Genomic DNA, 13191 nt, shown 5'->3' with positions numbered 1-13191 from the left:
AGAATAGGACTAATTTAAGAACTTGACGAAAAACGAATGCTGCCCTGCTTATCGTACGTGCAGTACTTGCATGAAAAACATCGTTTAAATAAAGAACTTATTCAAAGAGAACAAGATAAACAATTGCATGACTTTTCAACTGCGATTACTGCATATGTTGTTAGCACGGCAGAATGGGACGACCCAAGACGATACCCTTGTACCAACTAAAACACACTTATCTAACCTCTCGCAAATAGGTGTCGAAAGTTGGCCATTCATTTTTAACCTCAAGAAAAACAATAGGTTCTAATACTCAGCACTAGCCGGTATCTGAGCATACGCAGGTGTTAGTGACTGGATGAATAACATGTTGTATTAGTACACTAGATACATACGGCCAGTCCGCCGGCGCCGAATACGCAATAATCACCACAACTCTTTACATCTACTCCTACCTTATCTAATATAAATTTTCACTTAACTAAGAATTGGCTTTGTAACCTCAATTTAATACCGATATATTTAATTTAGATTTCGTAATGTCGAGGTTCGATAGATGGAAGATGCGAATTCACTTGTGCGTATGTGAAATCACTGTAAATGAAATAATTTAGACATTGAATAACTTAAGTCGCGTTTGGGTCTGCGCCCTAGATTCTAATGAGATTCTAACTCCATCCAAGTGGACAGAAATCGAGTAAAATATAGGTAGTTTATATTGTTCCAACTTTATTATTTGGTTATTAAAAGAACGTCTTTAAATATACCTATATTTTACACTTCAGCAACACATTATCTACAATTCTACACGAACGAAGCGCCTTCAAAGACACCATTATATTGTCATGAGATTAAGAGCCAGATATTTTTGAAATTTCGTCCGTGTAGAAATAGTTTCTGATTTTCCTAGCGTTCTCTTTACGTACCAAACGCAACTCTACACTATGTTATAAATTAGAGTAACACTTTACGTATGAAAAATCTAGCAAGTATAAGAGTGGGCTAAAACTTTACAAAAATGGATAGGCCATCGTACTACAGTATTAAAATTAGGCTGCTTCATCATGGGACTGTAAACGTATCAAAGCACTTATATTAGATACTGTCGGTTATTTGTACCTTACATCTGTAGTCTGCCTAAAATATTGTTGGTACACATTTAGCATTCATAGGAAATGCTAGTGGACGTAGCTTTAGATTGGCTAAATTACAGATATATATCGTTAAATTCTACACAGTGGTAATATCAGATGAGTTAAATTGACATTCCAAGTTCATTGTTTCGGCGAATGTCAAGTAAAACTATTCATAATGAAGTTTTATATCTCTATATTGCATAAATTGGCATTATTTAATGGTGTTATAAAGAAAATAACAATATGCCATTTCGACTAAACGGTAATGCAAATGGCATAAAATAACGCGTTCTTCGATATGTATTCAGAGAGAAACTAAACATTTGCGGGCGTTGTGTTCGCTTTCCCGTAGAAAACATCTACTTCAATACAAACGGTTAAGGGAGAGATAATCTCATGTACCTATTATAAAAGACTGTTAAGTGACCTTACTATCTGAAACATTCAAATGAGTTGAACTCTCCTAATGTTAAATTAAATGTTTCCTCATTATGTTTGAGTTGACAATGACGAGAGGGTAATGTTTTTCTACGAAATACCGTTATATGCGTCGAGTTAACCTAGTGTTGGTAATACTATCAGCTAAAGTAACGATCGGACCATAGGCCTCGGAGCTATAACAATCTACGCCAGTGGCGCGGCGTAATCAATGTATGGAACCCGATTCTTGCTAGGATGTTACAAAATCATTTTAGGTTTCTTATTTACAAGTTCATCCGAATCCAATCTTACAAAGCTGTAAGTCTCAGCAATAGTATACAGTGGATACAAAACAATTGGCCGTATATGTTAGAGTGAGGCAGACTGCTAGGTCACCCCGCTCAGTTTTTTATTATGTCGTGCTTGCGACAAGACGAGCCACTTTCGCAGGTTTTAAAGCAAGTGAGAGAAATTTCGTCACGATCTAGGAACAATTTTGACGCCACGCCACCACTACGATATTATATCTAAGAAACGTTGGGGGTTTTTCGCTCCAGCGTGGTTTTAGCGCTGCTCTCTATGCCGGAATCCTCGTCTCCGCTGTCCAGCACTGTGCCCTCCCCGCGGACGGGCTCCTTCACGGGACTGGCCGCCTTTTCTCCATCGTCGGTCAGTATAATCTTCTGCTCCGGGTCGGCTCGAGGGACGGTCTTGCCGAAGGTGGAGAAGGTGGGTTCCGGGACGGGGACGTCCTCGCAGTCGGGCACGGGGAGGGAGCCGGTCACGAGCGGGGTCTCGTCGGTCATGACGAGGGGAGTCGTGCCGACGTCTGACCGGTCGTCGGCCGCGCGCCTCTTCGGCTTGTCGAGAACAAAGTTGAACACCCTGTTGTGCCTGGGCGAGGGTATGTGCGGGCTGGGCGGGAGGTCGAGCTTGAGCTTGTCGCGCGTGTGGCGCAGGCCGCCGAGGGCCTCGCCGCCGGGGGAGCTCGGGCTGACGGACTCGCTGGAGCTGCCACTGTCTATGCTCCGCCACGGAGTGACGTCCTCGAGCTTCTTGGTTTTGAAGTCTTCGTCCGTGGACGTGGAGCCGGGGGTGATGTCCTCGACGCCGGAGTCCGGGGTGGTGAAGTCCAGCGAGGGCGTGCGCGTCTGCGGGAGGGGCGCGAGCGGGGAGGGCGGCGGGGGAAAGTCGTCGTCGGCGGGGAGGTCGAGGGGCTTGAGCCGCATGCCGGGGAAGAACTGGCTGGTGGTGGACATCACGCCGAGGCTCTCGAACGGACGGGCCGATGACGATATGAAGAAATCCTCATCGTAATCTGAAACAATAATCATATTAAGAAATATTTCTTCCAGATACGCGCGTTGAATTCAGACTGAATCCGAAGAATCCTGCGCATTGCCAAGGATTCGATTATTATAATAGCGAAAGAGATGAAGATAGTTGTGACTAGGCTTCCCTTTTGAACAGATCAGCTTACGGAACTAGGTTTCTAAGCTATAATATTCTTAAATACTATGATAGTGACCTGCGCCAAAGGCGATGGTCCCGCGCAGCGGGTACAGGTCGAGCGGCGAGGCCGCGCCGAACAGCTGCCCGTAGCCCAGCTCCGCCTCCTCCGCGCTGCCGGGGTCCCATTCTGAAATACCAGTGATCGTTTAGATCATTTCATTGACAGTGTTTATGTCACAGTATCTTTTACCACAATCGGGAAAAAATATCCTAATCCCAAAGACTGATATTAAAACGTATTCCGGTCAATCCGGTCTAGGGTACCTAATATCGCGAATGTAGAGTCAATTCTTTTATAGATAAACGGTTGTGACGTTCTTTTATGTACGCTCTTATACCAGTTGCAGATAATAAATGATTTTTTTTCAAGAAAATTGTTCTTGCTTGTGAAGACTCAGCATTTTATCGATGTCGAATTGTCGATAACTAAGCTGTCGACTAACCTGAGTATGTGGACAGGTCGGGCAGGTAGGCGGGCGAGTCGGCGTCCACGGTGGCTAGCTCGCGCGGGTACTCGTACACGCAGTGGTACTGTCTGAACATGTTGGTGTACCTGAGTATGTGGACAGGTCGGGTAGGTAGGCGGGCGAGTCGGCGTCCACGGTGGCTAGCTCGCGCGGGTACTCGTACACGCAGTGGTACTTCTGCCGCTTGAACACAACGCGCTTCTTGTTATCCTGCGTACAAACCATATACGTGTAATTGAATTGATCCATTGTCCAGAAACTGGTAGTCTAATCTATAATTCTTTGAACACAAATATGACATGTATTTTTTGAATAATTTAAAACAAAAAAAATATTTTAATGAATAGAACTTAATTCAACAAGAATCAGGTTTCGGTAGGTATCTCTTAAATTTAGATATTATAATTTCATAGGAATTTTCATTTTAAGTTGCAGGTACGGTTGAATATCACTTTTATAAATGTCTCTGAATTTAACGACGAAACGTACCAACGCGGTTGTCGTTTCATGACACCTAAAGTTATATGCATATAAATCTTAGAGCATTTAGTAACTGGAGACGTCATGGCTGTCATTTTCTGTACGAAACAGGCTGCCGATTTTTGCGGGGGAGGGGACGTCAAATGTATTGCTTTTTTCACATGATTTGTACGTAACGTACAAATAGCCATGTCAGTCCATACAAAAGTTTGCATAATTGTGCAAGTTTTTCGGCAGAGGGGTAAGCTCTTGAAGGCGACTCCAGTTATTAAATGCTCTAAGATATAAATAAGCTCATAGTGGACTCATAATGTGCCTGTAAGTATATAAATAGTCGCAGAAGTAAACATGTTTTTAATTATTATTGTTTATTCATACTATAGGTTTTCCCAAGTTCCTGACATCGCGGTAAAATAGGAGACGTTATCAATTATGCTAGGTACAACTATAGTTATACTTAAGTCGCTAAATATACTTATAAATACATATTTACATACCTACAATTCATAATAAGGTTGCATCCATTACTTTGACCACAATACTTAAGTTACAATGAGTTCAGGCTCTTCTCTGAACGCAGTTCGCTGAGTACTGAACGGACGGCCGCACAGGATTGCGGATATCATTGTTATTCAATTGTTATTTTTAGTTATTTCTAACAAAAAAGAGTAATCGTTGAGTTCGATCAAAAAAAATATTACGGATTTTTAAAAGCATTTTTCAAACTCTTGTGCAAAAATTTACAGTTTTAATGGTGCGTTTTAGGCCTATGTCCGTGATTTGTTTGCATCGGACGAAAGTTGTTTAATCAGGTTTCGAATCGATGAAGTTTCTAGAGAAAGGCCTCAAGATTGCTTATATTTTTTGAACTGTATTATTATCTAAAAAAGCGCTACGATTTTTCAAACCCTGCATGCTGACCCACGGCACCTTAAATTAATAAGGATATATAATAATATATGTGTATGTTCTTTTAATTATGCATTGAACACAGAAAACCCGAGTATTGACTTATAATTTAAAAACCTTATTACAATGAAATTAGGTCCAACATCTGAACAGTGAACTGTGTGTAATGTGTAATAATTGTAATAAAGAACAAAGTTGCCAGTAGAGTAGGTTACTACGTATATCTATTTGTAATAATTAATAAAATAAATGCTGCAAGAATCCTACTTCAAGGAAAATACTGCACCGACGTGTTTCTACAAATTGTAACACAAGGAAGCTGGTCTGTCACTGCCAGTGTGATAAATAAGGTGTTTCTGAGAGGACGTCGAGGTAAGTCTGTCAGTGTTAAATTCTTAATACAGACACCAAACCAAGCGTTCGTTTCACAAAAGCGTGTTACTTCCAAAAGAAGCGGATGTTCTTTTCTACATATTTTTCTTTAGACGCGTAAAGTATGTTGATAGTTTGGATGAATCGACGTAGATATATTATGATTAATGACACACGATTATATAAAGGTACCTAGCTATTGCATGAGCGCTACTTCAATTGATTCACTCCTTTTTAACCTCAAATTCCATATTCGAGGAAATTCAATCAACAGTCAACGCTGCGGTTAAGTATTGGATACTAATGTTTATAATATTGCGATGGTTTTTTGAAGCAGCAAGTTTTCAGAACCTATCAGCTAACTGAATTCTCCCAGTATTATTAAGCCATATGTAATCCAAGTTACTTTGTACGGCGTTCCAAAGTAAATATATCATAGCACCTAACTAATAAATATTAAGTTGGATTTTTTTACAATAGCAAGGACTCTAGGTTTACTAACGAATGGGCCAAAAACGTTTCCCAAAGTATCACATCCCAAAGTATGTTTCCCAAATTATCATTTCCCAAAAAAATGTTTGGCAAAACAACTTATCGCAATTTTTCAGTTAGCAATAGTCTTTTTTGGCAAGTTATTGCTTAGCAAATAATTACTTGGACAAGTTTCATTTTACCAAGTATTATTTAGTCAAATGTATCATTATTATCATTAAGCATAACATATTGCATGGCATACAATTTACATACCAATGGATATTTATTTTTGCTTTTATTTGAAATACTTAATCCCGACCTTGGTTTTTTTATCATTTTGGTTATGTTTTACGCATACGGATGTGATTAGTTGAACCATAAACATTATAATTTTTAAGAAAAAAACCGATTTCTATGGGGGCCGGTGAAAGATTATTGTAGATGGTGCACTAGGTATGTAGAAAAAGAGGTAAAACCACCCACTTTTTTAGTAGCATTTCGTTTCTGTAAAGGTCGTAGTTCTAGCCTAACCTAACCCACTTCTCTGATAGCAGTTCGGTTCTGAGAGGATCGCAGTTCTAACCTAATCAAACCCACTTTTCTAGTAGCAATTCGTTTCTGTAAGGCTCGCAGTTCTAACCTAACCTAACCCACTTTTGTTCGGTTCTGTGAGGATCGCAGTTCAAACCTAACCTAACCCACTTAACGGCTTTTTTGGAATATAAATATTAGCCAATAAAAAACGTTTGCTAAATATTTTTTTGTCCTAACAACATTTGACAAAGTAAAATCATGCCAAGTGATAATTTGACCAAATAAATTATATGCGAAGTGTAACATTGCTAAAGGTTCCTTTGGGAAATGAAACTATTGCGATAAGTTTGTTGGGAAGTGAAATTTGGCGAAAGGTATTTGGCCCAAACGAAAGTACACCAGGACTCTATTGACCACGGTCACGGCCACGGTTGGAGCCACGATCCTACCTGTAACGAGTCTCAATTGTTTCCCATAATGTTTTAAGTCATAATGTTTGGTTTTTCTCAGAAACGCGTAACTTTTCAGGATTGCCATAAAACAAACCTAACCTAACCTATCTATAGGATAACCCTACGAAAATCCTGAAAAGTTAACGGTTTTAGAATTATAACTAATGATAATCTGACAATCATTACATTATGACTTTCAATAATAGGCCTGATGACAAATTTTGAAAACCCTTTTAATATCGTCGGTACACTTGTATTAGTTCCGAAAAACACTATATTTCAGTTATACTCATAAGATTTAACATAGATAATTGCATTTTATTATAGCTAGTTTAAACTTCGCGCGAAAACGCCTCGCATGCCATTTGTGACGTCATTATTTAGTTGGTGGTAGGGTGATAGATATTGTTTACATACTTACAGTTACGAATTTCCCTTGAATCCGAATGATATTGTTAATTCAGCACCATATATTACGATTAGGGATGATAAATACAGTGGAAACTGGATAAGTGGAATCGCAAGGGACCGGCTGTTTAATTCCCCTTATCCAGGTTTTCCATTTATCCAGTTTTCCACTTAACCAGGTTCAAATAAAACGTTTTCTCACTTACAGAGGCTCTCGCTAACAGAGGTTGTGGATGCTAGTAATGTCGCTTATAGAGGTCACGTATAGTATGGTCAAATATAAGATCAAGACTTAAATAATCATCTTTTATTAAATATGTATGTAGATATGTATGTATTAACAAAAAATAGGTATGTAATCCTGACTTTAAAAAAAGCAATACTGTAAATAATCCACAGTACTCGTATACAATTTTCAAAATTTCAAAAACAAGATCAATTAAACAAAATCACTCCTAATATTTATTTATGCAAGAGAAACCAGTATGGTTAAATATAAATACGTAGTTAAAACACGAACCATATTGTTAACAAAACAAACTACCCTCCTTGTGACGGTTTATTAAAACTACAAATTTTATAACGCCAAGCTATTCCACTCATAGAGGTTTCAGAGACGGCTGCTTCCAGTTACAGAGGTAAAAATAAGAAATTTTCGAAAAAATGGATTCCGCTTATAGAGGTCCCAAAATTCCACTTATAGAGGTAATTCGTTGCCAAGGGACTGGAACCAAGAACTTGGGTCCACTTAAAGAGGTTTTCCACTCACCCAGGTTCCACTTATCCAGTTTCCACTGTACATTACAAAAATTTATCACAATAACTCATTTTACACAAAAACTCTCACACGGTTGCAGTTTAAGATGAATTATTTAGATACATGTACATTTTGAGCAGTGATGCCAGGGCTCTGCAGTCATAAGTTACGTTTCGTTTCCCTAAAAGTCACGTTTTTGCTGCTCAAGTCACGTTTTTATATGATTGTATTGTATGGGTAGGTAAATCGATTTTGTTAGAAGAAATTCAGAAAATAATATGTTTCACAAAAAATCTACTTACCTTATATGATTTTTAGGGTTCCGTTCCTCAAAAGGAAAAAACGGAACCTTTATAGGATCACTCGTGCGTCTGTCTGTCTGTCTGTCCGTCTGTCACAGCCTATTTTCACGGAAACTACTGGACCAATTAAGTTGAAATTTGGTACACATATGTAAATTAGTGACCCAAAGACGGACATGTAAGCCATGTAACGTAAACAAATTAATTTTAAGCATGGGGGCTACTTTTGGGGGGTCAATAAGAAAGTTAAAAAATTAAGTTTTTCAATAACCCAAGCAAATTAGAAAAATCTGCGGAAATTATTCGTGTAGTTTTGAAAATTGGTACAGGTAGACCTTGTGGTTAGGGCATGCTCCCGGGAATTCCCGGTTCTCATATTCCCGGGAATTCCCGGGAATTTTATAGTGTCAAAAGAACCGGTACTGAAGATCCGGTACCGGTACTTCCCGGTTCTCATCATACGACTATTTATTCCCATTTCAATAGTAGTAATGTTTTAGTACTTTAGCTCGGGACATTATATAACATTTAATAGTGGTGCTATGAAACGGGGGACCCAAATAACCCGACAAACTAACCTAGTAAAGTAGGCATTCGTGCAGGCAGGCCGTGCCGTCATAGTGCTGAGTGCATCGACTACGCTACGGCCGTGTGGCTCGGCCCAGGCAGGCAAAGGGTGTCGGTTAATTTCGTAAAATAGGTTGGAACGCCAATAAGTGTTTGTTTTTAATAAAATAAGTCATTTATTAATTCTCATGCATTTATTTTTATATGAAAATAAGTCATTCATAAAGATTGTACGCTAACACAAACAATTTCTTAAAAGTAATCAAAATATGCCTTGAGAACCGGGAAGAACCGGGAATTCCGGTTCCGGCCATGCCCAGAACCGGGAAATGAAATTCTTGGTACCGGAACCGGTTCTGCATGCCCTACTTGTGGTGTCCAGATAAACATACTAAAAGTCCTCGAGGGTAGGGGGTGTGCTGAGGGTGCAGGGGGGGGGGGGGGGGGGGGGGGGGGGGTTGAGGGTACCTTTTTTCATATTTTTGCTCATATCTCGAGTATCTGTACAAATAGCATTAATTATAATTACTTCGGACAAAAGTTTTATTATAAAATTTCCTATTATTTTGCTTATTTTTATTTTTACTCTACGATCAATACTTTAGGAGCTTCAGGCTGATAATTTAAATTAGAGATAAAAAATAGACGATTTAAGAAAACGTCGTTTTTTCGTAATTCTTCATCATAAATAAAAATTTTAGTTTGGAGTAAGCAAGCTAAGTGACCTGCTGATAAAATATAAAAAAAAAACCGGCCAAGAGCATGTCGGGCCATGCTCAGTGTAGGGTTCCGTAGCTACCCGTCTGTCAAAATAGACTATTCGCAAAAACTCAAAAACAGCTATACCGATTAGGTTCGCTATATTTTTCCTTGAAAGTCTTTACTAAGCTGTTTTTATGTTTTTTTTTTCATATTTTTTAGACCCATGGTTCAAAAGTTAGGGGAACTAAAGGGGAAAACACAACTTTTTTTCTTTCAGACCGATTATTTCCGAAAATTTTAAGTTGATCAAAAAATGGTTCCTGAAGACCCGTATTCGTTTTAAAAGACCTATCTAACGACACCCCACACTAAAGGGTGGAAGCGAAAAAAAATTCATCCCCACTTTAATGTAGGGCAGCCACCATAAAAAATATTTTTTCTAGTTTCTATTATTAAATTTGGCACGAATAAATAAATTAGTTACACTGACAAAGTCGTAAAATATAAACTAGAAAAAATATTTTTTTAGGGTGGCTCCCCTACATTAAGTGGGGATGAATTTTTCACTTCAACCCTATAGTGTGGGGTGTCGTTAGATAGGTCTTTTAAAATGAATAAGGGTCTTTAAGGACCATTTTTTGATCAACTTAATATTTTCGGAAATAATCAATCTGAAAGAAAAAAAGTTGTGTTTTCCACTTTAGTTCCCCTAACATTTTAACCATGGGTCCAAATAATATTTAAAAAAAATCGTGACAGTAAAACTTACTAAAGACTTTCAAGGAAAAATATAGCGAACCTAATCGGTTTAGCAGTTTTTGAGTTTTTGCAAATAGTCTATTTTGACGGACGGGTAACTACGAAACCCTACACTGAGCATGGCCCGATATGCTCTTGGCCGGTTTTTTATAATATTATATCAGCAGGTCGCTTAGCTTGCTTATTCTAAACATTTTATTTTATTTATGATGAACAATTACGAAAAAACTACGTTTTCTTAAACCGTCTATTTTGTATTTAACTTTAACAAAGTATTGATCGCAGAGTAAAAATGAACATAACCAAATTTGTAGAAAATTTTATAAGTAATAAAACTTGTCCGAAGTAATTATATTATAATGCTATTCGTACAGATATTCGAGATATGAGGCTAAAAGAAATGAATCATTACACTAAAAAAAATAACTACTACTATCAAACTAAATGACACCGTCATGTCAAGGTAACAAGTCTCATCTTGCCACGACTATTATAATAAACATGATGGTGGATGTAACGTCAAGGTGTCAGTGCAAATGTCAACTTGGGTGCGTTCACCGCGTTCCTAAATAATACGAATTGCAGAACTAAACTTGTCCAAAATTCGACTAGCTTAAAAGTCACAAAAATTACCTCAAGATCGTAAGTCACGCACATGTCACACGAGAAGGCGAAAAGTCACGAAAAATGTGACTTTTGTGACCATCTGGCAACACTGATTTTGAGTGAAAATCACCGAACGCCGGTTTTACTTTTTAATTTTTCATTTTTTCTAGTTACGACAGCCAACATGGCAATGATAGTTCCATTCAGCCAAATAATTAAAAATGTTTGTTGTTGAAATATCGTATTATTTAGCATTTTATTTAAGTAATAACAAATAGATATCTACTTTATATCGTGTAATAATATTTTTTGGACGTAATAAATGTTTAGTGGCGAAATAACATTTTTTTTGCACCTTTCGAACTCTTTGGTGCCCACGTATAGATTTCGGTCAATGAGGTTGTCTATGTTGCTCTAAGAAATATGTTATGGATTGATGACGTCACTGTTTGGAACGTTTCTGATTGGCGTTTCAGTAAAAATGGCCGATTGGAGAATTTTGCACTTTTATTTTATTGAATATATTAATAATCCTTCAGTTTATACTGAGATTGGGCCATTTTTTAGAATCATATTAACATATATGTTTCGTTGAAACCATTATTTCCATGATTCTTTGTTACTTGCAACAGGCCTATTATGTCAAACAAAGGGACCCCACATGTAACCACAGAGAACTAAGTAACTTATTTCTCTATGCTATAATAGAAATTACGATTGTTACAGCTGTTAGGCTATGTGGGGCAATACTCTGATATTTTGTTTATATCTACAGTGAACAACAATGTATTGGCTGCCAAAGATTCTGCTGACTGCGACCCTGGCCGCCGCACTTGCTTCTCCAGTTGATGTCCGAACCCCGGAAACACACATATCTACCGGATCCCTGGTACCCAAAAGATCTTTTGACATACCACCCTCAAAAAAAGGCCCAGTCATTGCATGCATTACGTGCGGAGTTAGTCACTGCCCGGCTGGTACGACACCTGTTTGGGCTGGATTTTTAATATGCAAGAAGAAAAGAAGTGGAATCAATGCAGAGGTGTTAAGTTAAACGATATAAGATTTGGTAACGCTTTTGATTCGGGAGCGCGCCCGCCGCCCCGCTCATGCTGCGTTAGTGTCTCGCTACAACGTAGCCAAGCCTTAAGGGCTGATTTAGACGGCGCGCGAACTCGCATGCGATTTTAGTTACATTGCGGGCTGTTGGTTACGTCCAATTCAACCGACCTATCAAAAACCACAATTTAATGAAATTCGCATGCGAGTTCTCGCACCGTCTAAATGAGCCCTAAAGCTCAAATTGCCTAGTTATTCGTATGAGTTGTAGGTATATACTGATTCTAATAAAAAGTTGTATTAAAATACATTGTTTTATTTCTAATAAGGAAAAAATACTAGGATGTATTTGTTAATTTCATATCAGAGGGAATTCCGGAATTACATTAAATGCAGCAGAATAATAAAGGCGTAAACTTCTTTGTACACGATTAAAAGGTAAATCGCGTAGGTGCTTAACATTCAGTACTAATATAAAATAAATGTATATAATCGTTTGAAGTTTCCAGAAACAATACACATTTTATATGAAAAAAAAATATTTTATTTTCAATTCACCCTTAAATTTATAAGATCACATACGACTGATCCTATAAGTAACCCTAAAATTGAAATTGTTATGATCTATTGTGTATTTTTATTTATAGGCTATGAATAAAACAATGAAATAAAGAAAAATAATGACCAATGAAAATTACCGTTATGATGCGTTAAATAACCACTGTAGGAACCGCAACGTATAAATTCAGGTATTTAATACGGTTGATATGTAGTTTTATCAGTAAGGTGCTTCTAAAAGGACGTCCTATGGTGAGCTATGAAATATTTGGTATCAGTTACATGAATATGTGTACCTATTTATTTTTACAATAAACGGCGATTTAAGTTTTTGGCTAAATAACTGTCTATATGCACATTTTTTTAATTTACTTGTATCCAAATCGAAAGAGTGATCTGACATATATTTTATTTATTTTATTTTATGAGATTGAAAATACAAAAATCCTAATTTATACATTTTATCATTTACAGTTACTTTTATTTGCGTGGCAATATACGAGTAGGTGCTGAATCAGTTTACTGTTCCTTGATCTGGATATTTGTGCATCACTACTGCACACGACTGATCTGATTAAAATAAAAAAAATATTTTTAACAGGAAAACTTGGTAAAGACTGCCAGAAGACGCTGTAGTACAAAAAATAAGGGTTATGTATAGTTAAAATTCATAGACAACCTAACATTATATAATGTTTGTATTTTAATAATTTGTAGTTTGATATCCACAAATTA

General features: G+C 37.5%; 1 protein-coding gene across 4 annotated transcripts in view; it reads right to left on the bottom strand.

Annotated features, from left to right (window-relative positions):
- Window positions 1-1882: 1882 nt before the first annotated feature.
- LOC134791367 (uncharacterized) overlaps window positions 1883-13191 on the bottom strand; it is a 106265-nt gene continuing 94956 nt past the window's right edge. For 3 of the 4 annotated variants that reach the window (XR_010144295.1, XR_010144297.1, XR_010144296.1), the window contains 2 exons: window positions 3494-3727; window positions 3067-3177 (listed from right to left, as the gene is read on the bottom strand). Coding sequence is in view for 1 of the 4 variants with exons in the window: in XM_063762376.1 (XP_063618446.1) it covers window positions 2066-2856; window positions 3067-3177; window positions 3604-3727 (1026 nt within the window). In the remaining 3 variants the exon portion in view is untranslated. Of the gene's footprint in view, window positions 2857-3066; window positions 3178-3493; window positions 3728-13191 lie in introns of those variants that run through there. The other variant, XM_063762376.1, reaches the window with a different exon arrangement.

This window comes from Cydia splendana, chromosome 6 (genome assembly GCF_910591565.1).
Source record: "Cydia splendana chromosome 6, ilCydSple1.2, whole genome shotgun sequence".
Classification (NCBI taxonomy): Eukaryota; Metazoa; Arthropoda; class Insecta; order Lepidoptera; family Tortricidae; genus Cydia; species Cydia splendana.
This window is presented reverse-complemented; position numbering and strand designations above follow the sequence as displayed.